We start from the raw sequence: 25,988 nt of genomic DNA on the forward strand, positions 1-25,988 counted from the left end.
ATGCCACCCACCCTCTCTCAGCCAGTTACAGGACACAGATGACTGGTGGTCAGGGAGAGAGAACTGTGCCACCTTTTTTCCCCTCTAGGTTGGCAGGTACACTGCCCCCCACAGGGCTCCAAGCTGTACTCACACCAGGCTCTCCCACAGCTTTATCTCCAGTAGCTTGGGCTGCTGAAGACTCGTCTCACCTCACTCTCCAAAACTGGTGCTGAGGCTATTAGTTGCTGGAGTCCTATGTTGTATATCTGTGTTGGTGCTGCGCATCCACACCCTCCATGTATATCCACAATGTCACTCTAATTTGCATGGAGTTTCCTCTGCAGTTTTCTCCCTAACTTTTCCCCAAACACTCTCTCCACTTCTTTTTCTATCTTCCAGTAGACTAGAGCAGTAAGCTCCCTCCCTATTCCGCCATCTTGGAATCTCCAACATCTCTTTAAATAACCAAGTGAACTATAATTGAGTGCATGTACATTTATTGTGGTCACATCTTCCTGTTGAATTGATCCCTTAATCATTACATAGTGCCTTTCTTTGTCTCTTTTAACAGTTTTTATGTTAAAATCTACTTTTGTCTGATATTACGTTTTTCCTCTTGTAAAATCCCCTCATCAAAGGCACACACAAAAGCCATTGTAGCTTCTACTGGTGTCAAAATGGTGCCTTTTCCCCCCAGTTGCTGAGTATTCTCACTCTCTAAAGCTGGGGTCTCCTCGTCTGTTCCCCATTCAGCCATCTTGGAATTCCTATACTGTGACTCTCATAGTGATACTTCTCACTCGACTCTCCCTCCCACACTCCCACCTTCCCTTCTACTTCCCTTCTTATTCTTTTAGTTTTTACAATGGCATATTTTCCTAGTATCCGTTTTAATAAGTTGTGTTATAGTTGTGTTTCTCAGGAAACTTGTCCATTTCATCTAAATCATCAAATTTAGTGGCATAAAATCATTTAGTTTTATAATAATATCTCCATTGTTAACTTTCATGTATATAAGGTAAGTATTGATTCCTTCTTTTTAACTGACTTCATAGGTTTGTGCTTTTCTCCCTTTTTTCTTTTGCAGTCTGGCCAGAGATTGAACTTTTAAAAAAGTCAACTTTGGGCTTCATTAATTTTTCTTTGTTACATGTTTGCCTTCTATTTCATTCATTTCTGCTCTTACTCTTCTTCCTTATACTTTGGGCTTGGTTTTCTCTTCTTGTGACATCTTGAGATGGAAACTTAAATCATTATTTTCATCTTTTTAATATAAGCTTTAGAGCTATAATTTTCTCTATTAACATCACTCCAGTTGCATACCAAAAATTTTGATATCTTACATTTTCATTATCAATTCATTTCCCAATTACTGTATTAATCTATTTGACCTATGTATTTTAGGAATGTGCTGCTTAATATCACAATATCTAGACCTTTTTCTCCTTATCTCTCTTTCACTAGTTTCTAATTTAGTACCACTGTGGTCAGAATATATTCTCTATGTTTCTTCAGTCCTTTGATATATGTTGAGGTTTGCTTTATGCCCAACATATATTGTCTCTTTGGTAAATATTTCTGGTGTATCCTGCAGATGTTGGATATAAAGTTCTACATATGCCAGTTAAGCAAGACTGCTTAATGAGTTATTAAATTTTGTCTTATTTTATCTACTAGTTACTAACACAGAGTTATTGAAATCTTCAAGTATGCTTGTGTACTTCTCTTATTTCACTTTTAGTTCTCTCAAATTTTGCTTTGCATATTGTGAAGCCATGTTAATATACATATACAATTTAGTGTTGTTATGATTTACCAATGACTCTTCATCAATATGTAAAAATATTCTTTTTCTCTAATAATGCAGAATTTTGAAGATGTGATAGGCAGGAGGTTAAAGGACTAACCATAAATCCTCTCAAAGGGCAGAACTGAATCTCCTATAGTCTTTCAGTTTCTCAATCACAGCCAAGCAATAAGAACAAACCAGGGGTGAACGGAGCTTTACAAAAACTGCACATAACACCAGCCCAGCTTAATCCATGATAAGGTTGAGGGATAGATATTCTTTTTTTTTTTTTCAACTTTTATTTAATAAATATAAATTTCCAAAGTACAACTTTTGGATTATAGCTGCTTTTCCCCCCATAACCACCCTCCCACCCGCAACCATCCCATCTCCCGCACCCTCTCCCATCCCATTCTTCATCAAGATTCATTTTCAATTATCTTTATATACAGAAGATCAACTTAGTATATACTAAGTAAAGATATCAACAGACTGTACCCATATGGACACACAAAGTATAGAGTACTGTTAGAGTAGTAGTTATACCATTAATTCACATAGTACAACACATCAAGGACAGAGATCCTACATGAGGAGTAAGTACACAGTGACTCCTGTTGTTGACTTAACAAATTGACACTCTTGTTTATGGTGTCAATAATCTTCCTAGGTTCTTGTCATGAGTTGCCAAGGCTATGGAAGCCTTTTGAGTTCGCTGACTTCAATCTTATTTAGACAAGGCCATAATCAAAGTGGAAGTTCCCTCCTCCCTTCAGAGAAAGGTACCTCCTTCTTTGATGGCCCATTCTTTCTGCTGGGATCTCACTCACAGAAATCTTTCACTTAGGTCATTTTTTGTTGTTGTTTTTTTGCCGCAGTGTCTTGGCTTTCCATGCCTGCAAAACTCTCATAGGCTTTTTAGCATTAAGGGCTGATTCTGAGGCCAGAGTGCTGTTTAGGACATCTGCCATTCTATGAGTCTGCTGTGTATCCCGCTTCCCATGTTGGATCATTCCCTCCTTTTTAATTCTATCAGTTAGGATTAGCAGACACTAGTCTTGTTTATGTGATCCCTTTGACTCTTAATCCTATCATTATGATCAGTTATGAACTGAAACTGATCACTTTGACTAGTGAGATGGCATTGGTACATGCCACCTTGATGGGACTGAATTGGAATCCCCTGGCATATTTCTAGCTCTACCATTAGGGGTAAGTCCGAGTGAGCATGTGCCGAATATAGATATTCTTATCTGAATAAAAGAAGCATGAGCAGTACTTTATTAAAAAGAACATCACTGATAGCAGACATCAGCACATTTATTCCTAAAGGGCTAGATAGTTTTGGGGCACAATAGGAAAAATCAAAGCTATTATGTAATAGCTTCACAGATTCAGCATACACAGTAAATCCCAATCATTTTACCATGCCACTCAAACTTACTCCACCCATATTCCTCATATCCAACCATATTCCATACCCCAGACAGTTTTCCCAAACAATCCTGTATTCTCTCCACACAAGACTTCAGTTTATAGAAACAGATGATAGGTTAGCATTTCTCAAGTATGCCCTCTTCCGATCCTTCTATAACTGTAGTTAACTACTGCCACCTTTAACTCCTACAATGTTGATCACCATCATAGAACTTATTTTTTCTTGATTTTATGGCTCTTGGGCTTTCCTCCTCTCACACTGGGCTTTGTGAGGGTAGGAATAGTAACTTCTTAATGTTTCTATTCCCTACACACTCAACAGATGGCTGTTTGGCTAGAAGGGACTTGTTGGATATCATATAAGGCTGGGTCAAGGACTGACGTATAATTACAATGAAAAAAAGACCAGGAAAGCAAAGGAAACCCGTCAGGTGGAATTAAACTGACAGAAGTAATTCCTACAATCTCTGAGATTACTGGATATTATAGACAGAAACATTCTAGACTTACTAAGGGCAGTTCACTTAGCTCGAGTTTATAATGAAAACTGCTAGAAGTTTAAAAGGAACAAAAGTATTTAATTCATTGATAGTTATTGTTTATCTGTTGTCTGATGCACTTGATTATCTAATTTAGGATCACAGCCTGCTATAAAATCAAACAGTTGCTTTCCCAAAGCACAGATGTGCTCTATGTGGTCTTGTCCTTGAAGTGAATAACCATGATGCTGCTGCAGACTTACTAGGACAATGAGGAAGATGAATTATAAAAAATTATCTGAAAAAACTTGAATATTAAAAAGTACAGAGAATCACAATACCATGAAAATATTAGTATCAACTCTTGGTTTCTAGAAATAAAACAAATGAAAAATATACATGAAACTAGAGTCCCCTTTTTATTTCTGCTCTTACTCTACTGAGGTGACCATTAATTTTTACATGCTTCCTTTCAGTTCACTTACTTATGTTTTTATGTAATACACACATACATATGCACATATCAATAATTCTGCATAGTGTTTATATCATGTAAATAATATTGTTCTTTATGTGTGTAAATTTTACATAGTGATACTATTCTTTACATAATTCTTGCCCTTTTCATTTCACAGTTTGTATAGGAAGTTGCTGAGTAATGGGCTTGAGCCAGTGTTTTAGCCATATTGACAGCAATGCAATGCGGGTAGGAAGTAGAAGTGTGGAAGCAGAGAAACCAGGTAGAAAATGAGATTCTTGAACTTGAGTAAAGACAGTGGAAAGGAGAGAAATGAAATATATTTTTGTTAGATAATTTATTGGACTTGGAACCCAGCGCTTCTGAAGACTGAGCTAGCTGGCATCTGGTTTTTATTTGCAAGAGTTCTGGGATGGGAAGACGACGAGAAGGACACCAAGGGAGGAACAGGCTTAAGGATGGGGTTGAGACATTGGTTTGGAGACTGCTGGTTCTATAGCATGACTGACAAGTGGAAATTTACTGAGAAGAGTAAGAGAGACAGAAAATTGGGAATTCTTATCTGACAGAAGTCCTGAGAGTAGATGAACTTACCCTAGGAAAGAGAAAAGTCAGGGAAAAAAAATAAACCAAGGGTGAAACAGAGAGGAATAGCTACATTTATTCTTGGGATCAAGAGCCACCTTAAATAGGCACAGTGTGTGAATGTGACAAAGACAGAGGGACATCTGGATGTGCTAGTGTCATAGAAATGAGGCAGATGGACTGTGCATGTTCCGGAAGCCACAACTCTGGGATTCGAATAGCCTCCTTGTTGTGTGTCCTGAGCAAGTTATTTAATCTATTGATGCCTCAGTTCTCTTGCCTGTAAAATAAGAATAATATTGGTACCTAACTCATATGATTGTGGTGAAAATTAAACAAGTTAACATAGGTGAAATAATTAGAACAATATCTTACATAAAAAATTATATATGTATGTGTGTGTTAGTCATTGTTTTGTTGTTTCTTGCTAAAACAAAGTCTAACAAGTAAAACTAGCAGAATAGGCAGTCATTCAAATATTTTTTGGACTGCATGATTGCTAATAAATTTTATTATTTTTAGTTTCAGTTATGGCTTCCAGTTGCATTATGGAGTTTTCATTTAGTCGTCACCTTACTTTCCTGATGTTAACCTCTTATTTATTTATTGAAACCAGAAAATTAATGTTATCAAAATACTATTGACTAATCTTCAGACTTATTTGAATTTTCTCAGTTTTTTCATTTATATCTTTCTTATCCATGATCCATCCAGGAACCAACATTGGGTTGAGATGTTGCATTTCCCTTTTCTATGCCACTCTGTAAAAGCTCTTCAGTCTTTGTTTTTTCATAATCATGATACATTTGAAGCCTACTAGTCAGTAGTTTTGTAGAAGATCCTTCAACTCAGGTTTGTCTGATATTTTCCCACAGTTGAGTTGGAGTCCTTCTTTATTGGCAATACCATTGAAATTATGTTGTGCCCTCCTCAGCACATCATTTCACAGGTGTGTGACATCAGTGTGTCTTACTATTCATGTTAACTTTGATCACTTGGTTAAGATGTGGTCTGCCAGCTTACTCCACTATATAAATACTGTTTTTCACTTTGTAATTAATAAGTATCAAGTGAGGAGACACTGAAAATATACAAATATGTTGTGTTATTCAACATACTTCCTGCTACTGATTTTAACACTCTATTGGGGGTTCTTGCCTGAATCAATTATTGATTTTTTTAAAGATAGATTTATTTATTTACTTACTGATTTATGTGGGGAGCAGGGCCCGTCTCCCACAATATGGCGGGGCACCCGGGAGACAAATAAGTACTGAGACTATGGACAAATAAGTACTGAAACTACCGAGACTGGACTAGACCACTGAGATTATTAAGACTAACTCTATGCATCTGATCTCCCACCATATGGCGCTGAGAGGGAGTAAACAACTTCCATACAGCTGCCTCACCAATTCGACTAACAAGCTGCAGGAGCTGATCCTGCCCCTGATTGGAGGAGAGCAGCTTGCTCAGCGAGTGGGGAGAGAATGCCAGCAGAGTTGGGATTGGTGGAAGAGGACTATAAAGGAGGAGAGAGACAACATGCAGGAGGAACATCGGAGGAACCCCTGAGAGAGCCAGCCAGCGGTGTGCCGCTCCTCCGCGGAAGCTGGGGAAGTGGCGGGGGTGCCGCCCCTCCGCGGAGGCTGGGGGAGTGGCAGCAAACCCGGGAAGGGCTGGGGAAAGAGAACAGCTCAGGGTCTGGTGTCGTTCCTCCGCGAGTGGGGGAGTGACAATTTATTTGAAAGGTGAAACAACAGAGAGAGGGATACACACCCACGGAAAGAGAGACTTTTCATCTACTTGTTCACTCCCCAAATGGCCAAACAGCCAGGAAGTCCATCTTGGTCTTCCACGTAGATGATAGGGGCCCAAGTACTTGGTCAATCATCTGCTACCTTCCTGGGCACCTTAGTCGGAAGCTGGATCAGAACTGAAATAACTAGGACTCGATCCAGCACTTAGATATGGGATGCCAACATCACAAACAGGGACTTAGCCTGCTGCACCACAGTGCTGGCCTAGTGTAGTGTTTGATTAATGGTGATTTTCTATTTTGATTATTATCTCTGGATTTATTAATTAGAATCCAACCATAAAGAAGAACCTTACTCTTTCTCTTTTTTTATTATTTAATTATATCAGTATATGTTTATATCAGTATGGACTTGGGGGGCCAGCGCTGTGGCATAGTAGGCTAGGCCTCTGCCTGTAATGCTGCATCCCATATGGGCACCAGTTTGAGTCCTGGCTGCTCCTTTTCTGATCCAGCTCTCTGCTTATGGCCTGAGGAAGTAGTGGAAGATGGTCCAAGTTCTTGGACCCATGCACCCTAATGGGAGACCCAGAAGAAGCTCCTAGATTCAGATTGGCCCAGCTTTGGCCACTTGGGGAGTGAACCAGCAGAACTTTCTCTGTCTCTCACTCTGTCTCTCTATAACTCTACCTCTCAAATAAATAAATACAATCTTTGAAAAACAAAAGAATCTTAAAGTTAAGGACTTGGATGTTTAGTCTCTGGTTTATATGCCAATGCTCTCATTACTTTTAAAATTTATGAATTTGAAAGGCAGAGGAACAGAGGGAGGGAGAAACAGAGAGATCAAGGGATCTTCCATCAGTGGTTCACTCTCCAAATGGCCATAACAGTCAGGGCAAAGCGAGGAGCCCAATCCTGGTCTCTTACCTGGGTGGCAGGGGCCCAAGTCCCCAGGCCATTTTCCATTGCCTTCTCAAGTGCATTAACAGGAAGCTAGATCAAAAGCAGAGTAGACAGGACTTGAACCAGCACTCTGATATGTAATACTGCTATCACAAGTAGTGGCTTAACCCTCTGCACCACAGTGTGAGCCCCTCATTGCTTTTTGCACCAATCCTTCCAGATTTGACCTTTGAGAATGCCTTCAAGTTTGTTCTGTGCCCAACTGAGATGTCCCCGTCATTACCTGAGCGCTTCCTTGCTTTCTGGCTTCACAAGATACTCCAGACTCATCTTGTATTTTCCCTACCACAACTCTGGGCACAAACATTCTGTCAAGTAGCCTTGGTCCCTTTTATTTAATAATAATGGTTATAAAACAAGGTCAGGATCCTCGCTGTATTTATTTCTCCTAGGGGGCCACTGCTTCTAAGTCCACAAAGTACCTCTTTTTTTCCCATGTACTGGCCATCTTTCTAGAAGGGATGTCCCCTGTACTTCTGTATCAGGAAGAAATACAGCTTACGACAATGACATTATCCTTTTGAAAATAATAACATAAAATCAATATTTTTTATTCTTCATCCCTTCTTCTTCTCTAGTTCTTCAGTTTGGATTTACTACTATCTTTGTGGCAGCTTTTCCCCTTGCACCACTCCTGGCCTTACTGAATAACATAATTGAAATTCGACTTGATGCTTATAAGTTTGTCACACAGTGGAGGCGACCTTTAGCTTCCAGAGCCAAAGACATAGGTAAGTTGATCTGAGTATGTTTATAAAAGGATATTAACCATCTAGAGAACACGATTTTTTTTTTGCTATCTTTATGTATTTTATTTATTTTGTGCTGTTAGGAATAATGCTAGAATGAACTAGAGGATAAGATTTTAAAAGCTACCAATTTTATATTTTTACTTATGATTTTCATGTAAAATGATTGAACTAATTTTTGCAAGGAATGATTTTGTTGGTTTTAAATAATACTGGATAAGAAGTAAAACTTCCTCTTTGGAAATTTATGATATTCAGTTCTTGATAATTTGCACTTAAATTCCCAATCTGGTTTTTCTATCTTAAGACTTTTGATTCTAAAAACTTGGTTTATTACTAGTTACTCCCTTTTGAAAATAGGTCTTCCATTTGCTTAACTTTGTATTGCTCTTTCCTAAATTTTGCTTACTTCACAGGAAGCATAATCCAGTTTTTATAGAAATGAGCTTCGGCCTTTGGCTAGATGCATGGTTGAGTCAGATGCAGCCCCTCTTGAGAGCTGTCTGAAACCAGAGACTGTCTTTTATTCATTTCTGCCTCCAGGGCTTAGTACAAAGAAGGCAGGCACTCAGCTAGTATGTGTGGGAGAGAATTGGAATATGCATATTCTTGCTCATCAAGCAAGCACCTGTTCTGGACTGGTGCATCAGGGACAGCCCACAGATGTGAACAGGACTTTGTCCTGGGAAGAACTTTGTCCATACCATTAAGGACCTCACAGTTTGGTGAGGACTTGACACTATGTGTGCTGTGCTAATGTTCTGATATGGTGTTTTAGAGCCTTATCATTGGCCTGAATTCTCTGGCTTATATCTGATTCTATTTTTTTTTTAATTTTTTTTATTTGATAGGCAGAGTTATAGACAGTGAGAGAGAGAGAGAGAGAGAGAGAGAGAGAGAGAAAGGTCTCCCTTCCATTGGTTCACTCCCCAAGTGGCTGCTACAGCCGGCACTGCGCCGATCCAAGGCCAGGAGCCAGGTGCTTCTTCCAGTCTTCCATGCGGATACAGGGGCCCAAGCACTTGGGCCATCTTCCAATACCTTCCGGCGCCACAGCAGAGAGCTGGACTGGAAGAGGAGCAACCAGGACTAGAACCTGGCACCCATATGGGATGCCGGCACCACAGGCAGAGGATTAAACAAGTGAGCCATGGCAGCGGCCCCTATATCTGATTCTATTAAGTCATGAACAGACAGGTGCTTCCTCATAAACTTATTTAATGTCAAGGTGATTGTAAGCACAGCTTCTCATCCCAGGTTGTGTCACTACTTGAAAAGATAAAAGGTGGCCGGCCGGTGCCACAGCACACTTGGCAATCCTCCTCCTGTGGTGCTGCACCCCGGGTTCTAGTCCCGGTTGGGGCGCCGGATCCTGTCCCGGTTACTCCTCTTACAGGCCAGCTCTCTGCTGTGGCCCAGGAAGGCAGTGGAGGATGGTCCAAGTGCTTGGGCCCTGTACCTGCATGGGAGACCAGGAGGAAGCACCTGGCTCCTGGCTTCGGATCAGCACAGCACGCCAGCCGCAGCGCGCTGGTTGTAGTGGCCATTTAGAGGTTGAACCAACGGAAGGAAGCTCTTTCTCTCTGTCTCTCTCTCTCACTGTCTAACTCAGCCTGTCCAAAAAAAAAAAAAAAGAAAGATAAAAGGATCCATGGAAAGGACCATTGAAAATGAGTTATCCCCATCGTTTGACATTGTTTATATGCTATGTTTGCTATTATGTATGGAATTAATATATCACTTCTATTTGAACAGGAATTTGGTATGGAATTCTTGAAGGCATTGGAATTCTCTCTGTTATTACAAATGCATTTGTCATAGCGATAACATCTGACTTTATCCCTCGCTTGGTGTATGCTTATAAGTATGGACCTTGTGCGGGCCAAGGAGAAGCTGGGCAAAAGTAAGTTTGCTGTAAATCCATTATGAAATCCTTATTTCTTAGTCAGATGTGTTGACATAAACCTTTGCACTGGGTATGTGAGGCGTGTGCCCAGAACAAGAAGGCTTGTGTCAGTGGAGGGAGGGGTATAATAATACTTGCTGGCAAAGAAAACACATCCTGATCTGCTGAACGGCTGGAGAATCACATACTCTAGAGGGGTGTTAGGTGTACTCCAGTGTGAAAGCTATCATCAGTCATTTTCCCTGCCCACTGTACATTCAGAAATGTGTGGTCTGCTAATAATGTGTGTAACAAAAAGGACGTGATCTAGAATATAGTTATGCGATTTTTGTGAGTTCTTAAGAGGGCACTTAAAATGTGATTCACAATGACTCATTAAATGTACACTGCAATTTTACATGGGCAATATGGAACCATGTGCCAAGTATCCAACAGGTACTCAATAAATTCTTCAGGAATAAGGATATGAATGATTGTTTCCCTGGATATTTACATGACCAGTGTCTATAAAACCACAGGTAAGTTGAGTACACTAAACCCTCTAGAGGCTACAATTTTATGGCATTGCCTCAATGTTTCCAAAAGCCAGGGCACTAATTTTATCAGATGAAGTCTAGATAAAATTATAATTTGTCATTTAGCTTTCATTTCTGTACCTTAGAAAAGAGACAAGAAGTCTTAATTTACTTTCAAAATTCCTCTTTGTGGGCAGGCATTTGGCGCAGCAGTTAAGATGCTGTGTTGCGGGGCCAGCGTTGTGGTGTAGTGGGTAAAAGCCACCCCTGCAACACTGGCATGCCATATAGACACTGATCCGAGTCCCAGCTGCTCCACTTCAATCCAGATCTCTGCTAATGTGCCTGGGAAAGTAGCAGAGGATGGCCCAAGTCCTTGGGCCCGTGCCAGGTGGCTTCAGCCTGGCCCAGCCCTGGCTGTTGGCTGTTCCAGCCAATTAGGGAGTGAACTAGCGGAGGAAAATTGTCTCTCCCTCATCCCTGTCTCCCCCTCCCTCTCCCCCTCTCCCCCCTCCTCCCCCTTTGCCCCACCTCCTCCCTCTCCTCCTCCCTCCACCATACCTCTGCTTTTCAAATAAATAAATCTTTTAAAAAGATGATGCCACCTGGGATGTCCACATCCCGTATTGGAGTCCCTGGGTCTGAGTCCCAGTTCTGCTCCTAACCCAGCTTCCTGCTGATGTGCAATCTGAGAGGCAGCAGATAATGGATTAAGTCCTTGAGTCCCTGCCACCCACATGGGAGGCCTAGAATTAGCTTCAGGCTTCTGGTCTTGTCCTGGCCCAGCCACAGCTGTTGCAGGCATTTGGGGAGAGAACCAGCAGATGGAGGATATCCCTATCTCTTACCACCCTCTCTCTCCCTGCCTTTCAAATAAAAAAAAAAGTATCCTCTGGCTAAAGTCAAAATAATCAAATTTTAATTATTGATTTTAAATGTCTGTACATGAGAGTGAGGTGTGGATCGTATGGTCTTCTCAATGCCTCAGAAATCATCCCACATGGGCTGTGACTTACTCATATAAACAGCCCTGCCTTCATGTCAACTAGGCTAAGCCAAATTAACTCATCTCTACAGCCAGTGTAGCTAGATCAGCCCCAAGGAATGAAGTACTACCAAAGCAAGTCAGCTGAATTCATACAAATCTGGCCTGCATCCAATTTTGTTATTAATCCCACATAAGTGCACTAAGGCATGGATGACTGAGGAATACAGTGATGCTCACAATCTAGCTATTCAATGAGACCTCTATACAGTCCTTTACTACAGTAGCCATGAGGTCATTAAACACTAATTATCTAACAGCCTAAAGTGAGCACACCATCCCATTTTAAGAGATATTTAAAGAACGATACTGCCCAGGTGTTTTTTTTTCCTAATTGCAACTGTTGTCAACATCCTCTGCTTGGGTTAGCCTGAAAATAGTGACCTTCGTTCAAACCACCTTAGTGCATGTTTTGCGTTTTATTCTCAGAACAACCCTGGGACTCGCCATGCATCATTACTCTTACTTTGAGCAGAGGAAAAGATGAAGTGAAGCTCAGAATCACAAGGCAGGGTCAGCTGAAGCCCACACACAGATAGAGCCTGCACTGCCAGAAAGCTCTCCACACTGTGCTTCCCAGCCTTCAGAGCTGTTGCTAACAGTGAGAATCCAGTTCATCTAAAGTAAACCCCAAGGGGCTTAAACCCATTCTTATCTCAATTATTTACTAACTCTAATTAGGGTAAAATTTGTCTTGTTTGGGACGAACTGAAAAAGCAAAATGGGACCACTGTGCAGAGTTGATAGTGAATCAGAGCTCTAGAGCTTTGACAACTCAGCAGATTTAAGACGATGTTCACAGTAATTAAAATATATTATAACAGCCTCTTTGATTCAGTTTTATTGGGCTTTTCTTTTTTAAACCTTTCTTTTTTTACTCAGCCTCCTGCCCCTTTCAATTTATAGATCTACATTTCGTCTTCTAATCCATTGGTCATTTTTTTTCTTGTTTTCAAAGAGTTATTTTATGTTGTTTCTTCATGAATCTTATTTTCTGGCTCACCAGCCACTCTATTACTTGTCAGAGTTTTTTCTTCTTTTTCCAATTTAGAAATGCTTTAGAAATGATTGAACTCATAGAGTGCAGCATTGTCAAATTTTAGAAAGTCATAGGCTTTGGGGGTAGTATGTGCAGTCATAATCAAATCTCACTTCCTGCAATTTAATCCAGCTGTGGAAATGCCATATTTCAATTTAAATTGAACATAAAGAAAAAGTCATCCAAACAAATCACTTTGCCTGCCTGACTCCAAAACTCCTGGCTTCATTGGTGCCTCTGTCTTACTGTTCTTTCAGGTTTCCTTGGCTTCGTGAATGAGAATTTCATTCATACATCCGCAGTCACTGGTTCACCTGCCCCTCGTCCCTCTGACATACATTTCTGTCTGCTTCACTTTATCCCTGGCTGTTGCATGACTGCCACTTAAACCACATTAAAGCTCCTTGATAACTGGGGCTGTGCGTTGCAAGCAGATTCCCTCTACTGTCAAGGATGCTGAGCGATCAAGTTCTCAGTTCCAGGGTGCAGAAGACGTTCTTGCTTTTCATGTAGACCTGAATATGAAAGAAGTGCCCTGGTTTTCAGCAGTGTCCTCTACACATCGCATGGACAAGAACGTGTCCAGTGTTTCTATCTTTGCTCTTGGCACATTCCTTCTCTTCAGCTACAGCCCAGCCAGCCTAATTCCTTGACCTCAAACCACTCACTGTAAAATGAGGCCACCTCCTCTTTCTAGGCATCTTCCCCTGAGTCCTTTAGAAAAGGGCTCTCAACTAAACTTAAAGATGTAGACCATAAAATTGTTCTGCCAAAGTTAAACATGTCAGTCAGGGACAGGCATTGACCTCAGCAGTGAAGATGCGCTTGGGGCATCTGTGTTCCGCATTGGAATACTTGGGTTTGAGTTCTGATTCCACTTCCGAGTCCTGGTTCCTGCTAATATGCACCCAGGAAGGAGTAGAAGGTGATAGCTAACGTACTTAGATCCCTGCCTCTCACGTGGGAGACCCAGATTGACTTCCTAGCTCCTGGCTTTGTTCTCTCCCAGCCCTAGTTGTTGCAGGCATTTAGAAATTAACACAGAAAATGAAAGATTGATCTCTCTCTTCTTCCTCCCTCCCTCCCTCTAATAAATAATAAAACTATAAACATGGATCAATAAACCAAACATTTGTTCAGGCAGCGCAAATAATCAGTGGGATTTTTTTTTTCTCCCCACAGAACAAAATGTTACACGCCTTAGAATTATCTTGTTGGATATGCCTTTGAAAGATGCTCTGGGTTAGTGATGTAAATCAGTAGATTTTCTCATGGAAACAATTATATAGTGAGTTAGAATTTTTTATCAAAGATCTGGTGTTCAATTTTTATAGACTTGACCATGAATATCTTTTTTTAAGTTTTATTTATTTGAAAAGCAGAGTAATAGTGACAGAGAGAAAAGGAAAGATAGAGAGAGGAGATCTTCCCAAGTGCCCACAACAATCAGAGATGGGCCAGGCTGGAGCCAGGAGCCAGAAACTCCATCTGGGTCATGTGAACTGGGACCATCATATACTGCCTCCCAGGTGCATTTGCAGGAAGCAGGTTCAGAAGCAAAGGCAGAACTTCATCCCAGGAACCTGCTGGGCCACAACCCCCGGTTCATACAAATATCTTAATAAACAATAAATAATATATTTGTATAAACCCTAAAATCACTTAAATAGAACAATAAAAATATATTTGTATGAACCCTAAAATCACTGAAACATTTGCAAAGTTGTATTTGAAATGACAATGTTTGCAGCAAGTACGAGTCTACCCCTTCTGTTCTCATCTTATTAGCCTATGTAGCCTATTTGACCCTAAAGGTATAAAGCCAAACTCATTTCCTTTGCTCTAGCACCATGATATTTGCGTCAGAATGTTTAAAACATCAGAGTTGAATATGATAGAATAGTTCAAAGACATTCTGCAGCAAATTTGACCTGAAATCCACAAATGCAAAAGTCAACTTCTTGTTCTCTTCATTCTCAAAACTGGTGATAATGGTCACTGGTTTATCTCTCATGTACTAAAGAGTGAAAATAATAAATAATTAATGGTTTTTAAAAGGCAGAATTCTCACATTTAAATGAATGTGGATTTCTCAGAAGTTACTTCAAAGAGGTTTACCTCTAATCCAAACAATGACACCCATACATAAGACATTTTCTAAATCTCCTTTCTTGGAAATGTATTTGGAGTTTCTAATAAAACTGACTTTCTACATTTTTTAATATTTACTTATTCATTTGAAAAACAGAGTTGCAGAGAAACAGGGGGAAAGAGAGAGAGAAAGAATATCTCATCCACTGGTTTGCTCCCCAAATGGCCACAGTGGCTGGGACTGTACCAGACTGAAGCTAAGAGACCAGAATTTCATCTGGGTTTCCCACATGGGTGACAGAGGCCCAAGGACTTAACCTTCTTCTGATATGTTCACAGGTGCGTTAGCAGGGAGCTGGATCAGAAGTGAAGCAGCTAGGACTCAACCCAGCATTCATATGAGCTGGCAGCATCAAAGGTGGCAGCTTACCCTACTGTGCCATAGTGCTGGCCCCTGACTTCATGCATTATACTGACAGGAAACCCTTCATTTGCCTGATGCTTTTTTCTTGGTGCCTCTCACTTTTGTCTGATCATTTTTGTAGTCTCATCTTCCCTCTGTCTTTCTGGGTACTGGGGGGAGAGTTAGGTAGAGCTGCTACCAACAAATCACTCAATAGACGTAGGCTGTGCTGCTGTCAGTAGCCCTCCTGATACAACAGTGAGTCAGTGTGTTGAAACATGGATGTCCCTGGATAAACTGTACAAACTGTATACAGTAAAATGTGGGAACTCTCATTTCCCAGAATTGATGGCAGCCTCAACAATTGGACACTAACAGTAGCTATGATTCTACCTTGGTGAAAAGAATTGGTGAAATGCCTTAGACAGTTCATTATTAGTAGACACTGTTCTTCCGTGATATAGGAATGACATTGAAAGAAGACTGACAGATCTCAGGACTGTGTATTTATATATTAGATCCACAGTTAATGCTTTGTACCCAGAAAGAGCAGCCATCCATTAACAACACATTTCTAATGTAACTTTGTAGCTGGTATTGCATAAATATGCTTAATAAATAAAGACAAAGATTTGTTGACCTTATTTTATTTGGTTTTGGTTTGGATGGATGATGTTGGTGAAGGGAATGTTGTCCATGAAACAGGTGTTTTATTTGAACTTAGATTTTCTCAGTGAAGCTTTTGAACGAGCAACCAATCGACAGCAGCTTGAATCTCAGCAAAGCTGAGGGCTGCTTTGTGTGATAAGGGTACAGGAGAGCTCATGAATATTCCTTCTTAATGCTGGACTTGTTTTTTTGTTTTTTTGTTTTTCTTTTTTTGTTTTGGCCAGTTTCCCGAGCACTTTCCCTTTCCACTGCTGAGCTCCTGAGAAGACATTGCTAGATTTTGTATTTCATAAAAACTCTCTGGTTCTCTCTGTGACAGCTAAAATCATCAGGGTACTAATTTGTTTTCATGTCAAATTCTAGACAGTTCATAGATGAGGGAGCCATTGCTCCAAATTACCCTTTCAAGGAGAGATGGGGGAGGAGGACCATGGTGAGTTGCTGCCAGTGGATTAAGGTGTCTTACACACCTGCTAACCATTTGTTTCACCCACGAGTGACTTGACAAATGGGTCCTTCAGCTCCGCTCATTTTTTAAGGCCATAATAAAGCCAGTGATTTGTCTTGAGTGAGACAACACAAAAAAACCCATGTTCTCTCAGACTTATGTTCTTGTCATCATTTTGGCTTGGTGCTCAGCAGCTTGAGATAATCACATCAGACATGTTAATAAACAGAATCTAAAGACCATGAATTAACCATTTAATCAATAATTATGTATTGACCCTCTGCTAGATACAAGAATGCAAGGAATAAATAAAATGTGTAGCTGCACTCATGTTTATCTTGCTGTATAGGCTAAGCACTGTATCACATGTTATGCATGCATTAACTTGATCCCCACAGTGACCCTTTGAAGTGGGCACTTTTGTCACTTCGAGAAGTTACATAACCTGCCAAGGTTACATAGCTAGAAAGCACCAAGAGCTGGGGCCAGTGCTGTGGTGTAGGGGGCTAAGCCACCACTTGTGGCATCTGCATCTGATATGGGTGCTGGTTCATGTCCCGGCTGCTCCTTTTCTGATCCAGCTTTCTCTGCTAATGGCCTGGGAAAGCAATGGAAGGTGGTCCAAGTGCTTGGGCCCTTGTGACCATGTGGGAGACCCAGAGGAAGCTCTTGGCTCCTTGGCTTCGGTTCAGCCCAGTTCTGGCCATTGCAGCCATTTGGGGAATGAACCAGTAGATGGAAGACCTCTCTCTCTGCCTCTCCCTCTCTCTGTCTGCAACTCTGCCCCTCAAGTAAAAAAAATATTTAAAAAGAAAGAAAGCACCAGAGCTAAGATTTGATTCCCAAAGCCCAAGTTTTTAGTATTATACTGCCTTTCTATATAATATGAAAGTGGTGTCCTCAAAAATTTGTTAATTATTCCTGAGGAATCCAGCCAATGGTTTTATTCCTGATCCATTCTCAAGACAGTATTTTGAATGTAAAACATTGTTGAAATAAAAATGCATAGAAGATCTAACCATACTAATGACATGCAAGATTTTAAACATTATATCAGTAAAAAATGTGTTCACCACATTTAGCATGTAAAGCACTGTTTAAAAGACATATGAAAATGATGTTTCTCATTTTCTAAGAGCACTACTTATGGTAATTCTTTCATAAAGTGTTATTGCTTGAATGGAAATGTAAATAGAATTATTGATAGAATCTCTAGTACTTTAATATCCCTCAAATTAAATCAACTGAATTTGATAGACATTGGATTCCTACACTGTATGGAAATGGCCTAGATCCTAGGATACAAAAATACCTAAGACACCTTCTCTGCTCCCAAAAGCCCACAGTCAAAAGGAGAAGACATGCAAGAGTGCAGTCAGCTCTCATACACTATATAGTCATTGTGAACTAAGCACAGTGGCACCACAGAGAGAGGGAAGAAGGTGAGTTCTTCTGACTGGAAGGATTAGGAAGTTTCCCAGAAAGGGGAACATTTCCATTGGCCACTGAAGGTTAAGTACTATTTCTACTTGGAAAGAAAAAGTAGAGAATTCCAACTGAAAAGATAACTTGAGCAAATGCATGAGAGTAGGCGATGTATTCAGAGAATGTAGTCTTCCAGTATGACTGTAGAATAGGATATGAGTTGAAGAGGGGTATCATATTTATATTCAGGACATTTTGAGAACAGCAGTGAAGAAATATATTTGTAGGTGTGTCATCAGTGAAACAAGCTGAGATTTAACAAAAGTTCATGGGAAATGCCTATTATGAAAAACAGTGGGAGTGGGTGTTGTGATGCAGGTAGGTTAAGCTACTGATAAGGATGTCTGCAGCCTATATCAAAGTGTGTGGGATAGAGTCCTGCCTCTGCTTCCAATTTGAGCTTCCTGCTAATGAGCCTGAGAGGCAGGAGATACAGCCCAAGTAATTGGGTTCCTGCCACTCACATGGGAGGCCCAGATTGAGTTCCTGGCTCCTGGCTTTGGCCTGGCCTAGCCCCAGTCCAGTCCTGGCTATTGTGGGCACTGGGGAGTGAACCAGCAGATGATATATCTCTCCTCTCCTCTCCTCTCCTCTCTTCTCCTCTCCTCTCCTCTCCTCCACTCCCCTCCCCCCTCCCCTCCTCTTTTTTTTTCTTTCTCTTTCTCTCTCTTTATCTTTCTCTCTCTCTTTCCCCCATCACTCTGCTTTCAAAAAATTAATTAATGTAAACAAATTATAACCATGAGTGGATTTCAAAAGTGTTTTGCACCAAAGTATATTTATCTTTCTAATTCTTTGACTCAAACTTTTGAAGTACCCTTGTATAATTTATGCCCATTGAAAAAAATTAAAAATAAAAATAAATTATGCCATTGGTTAATGCTGTCTTTTACTTGTTTCACTGAAACTGATTGATTGGGATAGTAATGTTCTGGATGATTATTCTGCATAATAAAGAACTTAAATAAAAGAAATGACTTGTTTCTGATTCAGCTGCTTAGGGATTTTCAGCATATCTCAACTTAAATTCCTGTGACCAGGAAGGGCTAGCTAAAGGCACTTTTCACTACAGGGACTTCTAGGAAGTCAGGCCTTGAGAGAATTGACTGCAGAAAAAGTGGTCAGTGTTTAATTTCAGAATTTTTTTTCAACAGGTGCATGGTTGGCTATGTGAATGCCAGCTTATCTGTGTTTCGAATTTCTGACTTTGAGAACCGATCTGAACCTGAATCTGATGGCAGTGAGTTTTCGGGGACTCCTCTCAAGTACTGCAGGTGAGTATGGCACTCTTGGCATGTCTATGTCTAAGCTGAGCTGGCTCTGCATAAGCTAGACTGGCTCTATCATGAGGGGATTTTACTCAGACAGCCCATTCTGTCTAGCGGGCTTAAAACATTGTTTCTTGGCCATAACAGTGCAACAGAATCACATGGGGAATTTTGAAACTTTATCTTACCAGACCAATTAAAACGAAATATCAGGGAGTGGAACTCAGACATCATCAGTATGATTAAGGAATCCAAAATGCCAGTAAAGTTCAGAACTGATGGTTTAAAGGGAAAAACTAATAATAATAAGTGATCAAGGGTTATAAGCCTGCTCCATGGACTCTAGGACGACTGATCTGGTGGTTTGAGTGACAGCTGTTGAGGGCATGAGTCTTTGTTCTATTTCTCTCTCTTGTCCATACTATATAAGAGTGCATCTCTAGATGTTCAACAACTTAGATATATGAGCAGAGTCTCATCTTGTTTCTGACTGTACCATAATAAACTCTGCAGTACATGCTCATTCTCTCTTTCTCTCTCTCTCTCTCAGAGGAAGCTAACTAAATTGTGTATCTTTGTGTATACCTATACAATAATACAAGAAAAACAATTTATTGAGCACGTACTATGTGAAAGGAACTATTACTTCATCTGATAGTCATATCAACTTTCAAGAGCTCAATGATATTATTTGTATACAACTTTTGAAACTAAGTACAGATAATATCTTTTCTCTTAATACTTTATGTGATGCTTTAAGAATTTTGGATTTCTCATTATGACATTCTATGCCCTCTCTATAATAAAACCATGAGAAAAGACAACCATTGGGTCCTAGACCCTTTGACAGAGGAACCTTTGTAATTATCCACTTCAACCCCTCATTTTACGGAAGAAGAACCTAGGGACCAGAGATAGTGATTTATTTGTCTAAAGAGACACAGCAAGACTACCAGTAGAATTCAAGGCTCCCAACTGTCACCACAATGTTCTTTCAAGTAGCTTCATGAGTACAGGTGCCACATAATACTTTCTATAATGCTATAATACTCTCCCACATGCTAAGCTAGCCTGGAAGGGGCTCTTTGGTTAGATTCATAACAGTGAGGCTCCAACATAGTTATTTGTGGCATTAATAAATAATGCCTATTGACACTAATTTTTTCAGCTTTCTGTAAATCCAAACCAGATTACCCTTCTTTTATAAGCTAACCTCTTAATTACTTATTTCAAGATAATCTATTTCCTTTGCGCATTCTCTTTCCTTTGCCTATAATTGGTTTTTCAGAAAAATGTGCAAAGGCACAGAAATTAAATATTGGGACCTACAGAAGCTCAGATTTACCCACTTAGTCCCAGTCTAAGAAACTAGGTCTTAGGGAATAGATTCTGGCTTGGCCTGCTACAACAAATGACACTCTCTATACTTACCACATAAACCATAGCATCAAAATCACCCAGTGATCCTGCACACGGGGAGCTCCAACAGTACAAGAGACAAGCTAAGCAATCCCTATTTCTGTGAAGTCACAGGGTACCCCATTCCTCTTTAAATGCTTACACCAATTTACCAGTGTGTCATTGGCTGTCAGTGTTCATCAGACAGCTCATTTCCTCCCCCCACATGGAAGAACAAGATGAGGAGAAAGAGTGGCTGTAATGTTATCCAGTACTGCCCCCTGTTGGGATCTGGTGGGGGAGTAAGCAGCCAACCAACAACAGTAGATGCTTTCTTCGTTTGCTCGTTCAGACCATTTCCTACATGAAATTATCTGCCAAACACTGTTGGAAACAAATAGGAATCCAAGTATAAAATGATTCCAAATAAAATGTCAAATCTTACTGCAATTTAAAAACTTCTAGTTGTTAAAAATAACAAAATATAAATCTTTTCTCGTCTTCTTGACTCATTAGTTTCCCTATCTGTCCCACATAATAACATAAAAGCATATTCCACAAATTCCTAATGTGAATGGAATTGTTGTTGCTGTCTGCTATCATTATTAACTTAAAATTATGACTGTTTGATTTGACATTTTTCTTAAACATTCCCTAAATAAAATATCTTTAAAATTTTAATTAAACAAGGTAAAATAATATTTTCATATTTATTTAAAGTTTAAATTTTGGCCTGTATATATGCTATCATGGAAAAAAATAGATACATTAGACTTCTGTTTTCAGTCCTAATAGCATCTAGACATGTGGATCAGATTTTAAAAACACTTCAAATTCATTAATCAGCTGGGAAGAAAATTTGATATTCTGTTATCTCCCACCTCATTACCTTAACTTTTGTTAAGGTAGACAGTTGTCCAAGTTGGTATTTCTATGGGATGACGATAGCTACAGAGCCCTATTCTGCTACCATGAGCCATCCTCAAAATTTGCTGTCTTCAGGCCAAAACTAAATAAACCCATAGCAGTATGCAGAGCAATGCAGCCGACTTTTTCCCAGTGAGAATTTGCTGAACTGGGTGACCTTTAGCTTTATTTTTCAAGCCCTTTCATGGTTCAGAAAATAAAAGAAAATATAGAAATAGCCAGTCTTTTGAGTGAATCTAAACATATACTATATAAAACAACTATAATATATTCACCCTAGGTCTTATGTACAACAGGGAAATAAATTCATGCCACATCATGGGTGACTATTTATAACAGAGTAGTGAAAAAAATCCCCAGAAAACAATTTATGGCATAATACTCATTCATTAAATTCAAAACAAATTTAATAATGTAACACTAAGACAAATGTATACAAATAAATGCATATTTTATAAATATATGAGATGATAAAAATGAAATTCAGTATTGTGGAAGCAGCATTCAGGTAGATATAATTCCTTGTTAATGTTCTAGTTCTTGGGCTTCATGCTAGAATTATGAGAGTATAATGTATTATAAAATTATTAAATAAACAAATACAAAAACTAAATAAAAAGGATCATGAATGGTCCAATAAGGTTAGTTATAAAAATTAAGAATTATGATTAGGTCAGTTCTATGCACCTGAGAATCAAAATAATGTTATATATGGAAATGAAAAGGATGAACAATAGTCGTCACTTTTGAAGAACAATAAAGTGATAGATTTACCTCATATTAAAACATAGCGTAAAAATATAGTCATTAATGTGGAGTTGTTACAAGAACAGATAAATTGAAGATGCAGCAGAATTGAGAACTCAAAAACATATTGCATAAGTAAAGATGATACTGCAGAAAAATGCATACATTATGATTCCATTAGCAAGATGGCAGAATAGGGAAGGAGTATACTGCTCTAGGCTAGGGAAAGAGAGAAAGAAAGGAAGAGAGAGAAGGAAGGAAGAAAGAAAGAGAGAGAAGAGAAAGAGGAAGGGAGGAAGGAAGGAAGAGGAAGAAGAAGGGAGGGAGGGAGGGAGGGAGGGAGGGAGGGAGGGAGGGGAGAGAGTGCATCCTTAGAAGAGAGTTAGGGAGAAAACTGCAGTGGAAATTCTGTGGAAGGAAGAGGGATGCCATGGATCTGCATGGCACAGCATGAGACCCCAGCGGCCAAGAGCCTGAGGGCCAGCTTTGGAGAGTGAGGTGAGATCTGACTGCAACAGCTTGTGCTACTAGAAATATAGCTGGAGGGAGAGCCTGGCATGAGTCTGTCCTGGAGCCCTGTGGGGGACAGAGTACCTGATAACCTAGAAGAAAAAAGGCACATTTATCTCTCCCCATTCCCCAGACAACAGTGCCCAGCAACCGTCTGAGAGAGGGCAGGACCCATTTTGGACATACAAGGCAGATGCACCAGCTCTTATGAGTGTGTCCCACAACTGACTGAGATGAGACACCATCTTGTCAATAGCTTTGGCAGCAGGTCAGGTACATGCACTGGCAACCAGCAGGGAGAAAGCACCACTGTGGAACAAGAAGGGGCCGCAACCTGCAGCTCTTGTGCGTGCGTATGATCCAGGGAATTTACCAGAGGGAAAAATCCATGTTTCCCGTAGACTTTGAGTCTGGCTGGGAGTATTGACAGGATGCTGGGCACCCATGCAGGACTGTGAGATCAGCCTCTCAACATATCACAGGCTCTGGGGCTCAAATTGCCAAGGTGGAGCACAAACAGCAGCTGGCTCTGGGAACGTCTCTGCCTCTCTGTGAGCAGGACAGTCTAGTGAGACAGAGCAGATCTTCTGCACCCCATGATGGTGGGAGCCTAGTGTGCTGAAACTCTGAGAACTCTGTGACTGCATTAAAAAGCCAAGGGTGTAGCTGAGTCTCTGGGCAATCACTGGGAGTGACTCCACATACTCAGAGTTCCCTGATAGCCTGGGGTGGATCTTTGCAATGGGATCTGTGCTCACACTGATAACTGCATAGATCCTTTTGTGGTTCTTAGGGCAACACAGATGAGTATTGCAACCACTGTAAGCCAATACCCAGGCATTGATCACCTTGGAAGAGAGCAGATGAAGATGTGACTATGCCAACAGAGGTGATCAAACACTCTCTACTGGGAAAAAAAAAAAAAAAAGAGCTCTACCACACCAGACTTGAATGTCAACCTGGATTCACACCACACCCTGAAGCACTGACTAGAACTCCCTGGCCACACCCAGCACATGCTTCTGGGTATGCACTGAAAGAGCAGAGACTCCACAAAGCCACAGGTGCATAATCCAAAGTTAAAACCCATCAGAGGGAAAAACAAGTATTTCCACAAATGCCTAAAAATAAATGCAGATTTACAAGAAATAAGAATAAGGAAGACAATATGACCCTCCAAAGGAACACAAAAACACTTCAATATTAGAATGCAAAGACTGAGAGTAATGAAATGCCTGAAACAGAATTCAAAAGATTAATCAAAGGATTACTCAGGAGTGAGAGCAAATTCACGAGTTAAAGAAATCCATACATGACATGTATGAAAAATTCTCCCATGAAATTGAGATTTTGAATAGAAATCAAACTGAAATATTAGAAATGAAGAACTCAGTATAACAAATAAAAATACAATGGCTACGCCTGAACAACACATTTGTTAAGGCAGAAGAAAGAAAAGCCTAGATAGAAGACAAATCTTTGGAAATTTTTCAGATCAAAAAAAAAAAAAAAAAAAAAAAGAAGCCGGCACCACGGCTCACTAGGCTAATCCTCCGCCTGCGGCGCAGGCATACCGGGTTCTAGTCCCGGTCGGGGTGCCAGATTCTGTCCCGGTTGCCCCTCTTCCAGGCCAGCTCTCTGCTGTGGCCTGGGAGTGCAGTGGAGGATGGCCCAAGTGCTTGGGCCCTGCACCCCATGGGAGACCAGGAGAAGCACCTGGCTCCTGCCATCGGATCAGCGCGGTGTGCCAGCCGCAGTGCGCTGGCCGCGGCAGCCGTTGGAGGGTGAACCAATGGCAAAGGAAGACCTTTCTTTCTGTCTCTCTCTCACACTGTCCACTCTGCCTGTCAAAAAAAAAAAAGAAAAGAAAAAAGAAAAAATTAGAAAAATTTAAACCAGTGTTGGAGATATATGAGATACTATCAAACAATCCAACATATGGGTCTTGGTAATTCCTCAAGATGTGGAAAGAGAGAATGGATTAGAAGGCCTATTCAGTTAAAAAAAATTACAGAAAATGCCCTAATTTGGAAAAACAAAGGGACATCAAAATATATGAGGCACATAGAACCTTTTTTTTAAAAATGATTAGGAAAGATCTTAACCACAACATATTGCAGTCAAGCTTTTAACAATAAAACATAAAAGATTCTAAAATGTACACAAGAAAAATGCTAAATTACTATCAAAGGACTTTCAATTAGATTCACAGCTGACTTTTCATAAGAAACCCTACAGGCTGGAGAGGATGGAAAGACATAGTCCAAGCCTTAAGATAAAAATACTGTCGTGCTAGAATAGTGTATCCTGCAAAGCTCTCAATTATGAATGAAGGTGAAATAGAAAACTTCAATAACAAACAGAAAACAAAAGGATTTTTCACCATTTATCCAGCCTACAAAAAAAAGCTTAATGATGTACTACACACAGAAACACAGAAAGATAGTCACCATTATGAAAGAATATGAAGGCAGAAAATCTCCCAATAAAAGTTCAGAGGATATCCTGAGTAAACAATAGGAGTACTCATGGAAAAACGGCAGGGCCAAGTCATTGCTTATCAATAGTACTCTTGAATGCAAATGGCCTAAACTCTCCAATTAAAAGATACAGGCTGGCTATATTAAGGTGACACCCAGGTTGGGCGTGGTAAATCTCTCTCTCTTTTTTTAATCAGAGGGGAGGTTTGTTCTACTCTCTTGGCATAGAGAACTACAGACCAATTTCCCTGATGAACGTAGATGCAAAAATTAAATACCATGGATTGGAAGGATCAAGACATACTACAGGGCAATTATAATCCAAAAAAGCCTGGTACAGTTATAAGAGACCAGGATAAGTACCTGGCTCCTGCCATCGGATCAGCGTGGTGCGCCGGCCGCAGCGGCCATTGGAGGGTGAACCAACGGCAAAGGAAGACCTTTCTCTCTGTCTCTCTCTCTCTCTCTCACTGTCCACTCTGCCTGTCAAAAAAAAATTTAAAAAAAAACATATGGATAGACCAGTGGAACAGAATAGAAGCACTAAAAATCAAACCAAGCATCTACAACTAACTTACATTTGACAAAGGAGCTAAAATCAATCCCTATAGTAAGGACCATCTCTTCAACAAAAGGTGCTTGGAAAACTGGATTTCCACATGCAGAATTATGAAGCAAGACACCTACCTTACACAAAAATCCACTCAAAATGGATTAAAGACCTAAATCTATGACCAAACACCTTCAAATTATTAGAGAATGTTGGGTAAACCCTGCAATATATTGGCATAAGCAAAGACATCTTGGAAAAGACCCCAGAGGCACCAGCAATT

General features: G+C 40.2%; 1 protein-coding gene across 5 annotated transcripts in view; it reads left to right on the forward strand.

Annotated features, from left to right (window-relative positions):
* The window catches only part of ANO4 (anoctamin 4), a 561,128-nt gene that overhangs the window by 520,846 nt on the left and 14,294 nt on the right, over positions 1 to 25,988 (forward strand). For all 5 annotated transcript variants that reach the window (XM_008256958.5, XM_008256960.5, XM_002711221.6 and 2 more), the window contains 3 exons: positions 8,054 to 8,206; positions 9,980 to 10,127; positions 18,980 to 19,099. In XM_008256958.5, the coding sequence (XP_008255180.1) occupies positions 8,054 to 8,206; positions 9,980 to 10,127; positions 18,980 to 19,099 (421 nt within the window). The remainder of the gene's footprint in view (positions 1 to 8,053; positions 8,207 to 9,979; positions 10,128 to 18,979; positions 19,100 to 25,988) is intronic.

The sequence above is a fragment of the Oryctolagus cuniculus genome, chromosome 11 (genome assembly GCF_051225735.1).
Source record: "Oryctolagus cuniculus isolate XC-2025 breed Fujian yellow rabbit chromosome 11, ASM5122573v1, whole genome shotgun sequence".
NCBI lineage: Eukaryota > Metazoa > Chordata > Mammalia > Lagomorpha > Leporidae > Oryctolagus > Oryctolagus cuniculus.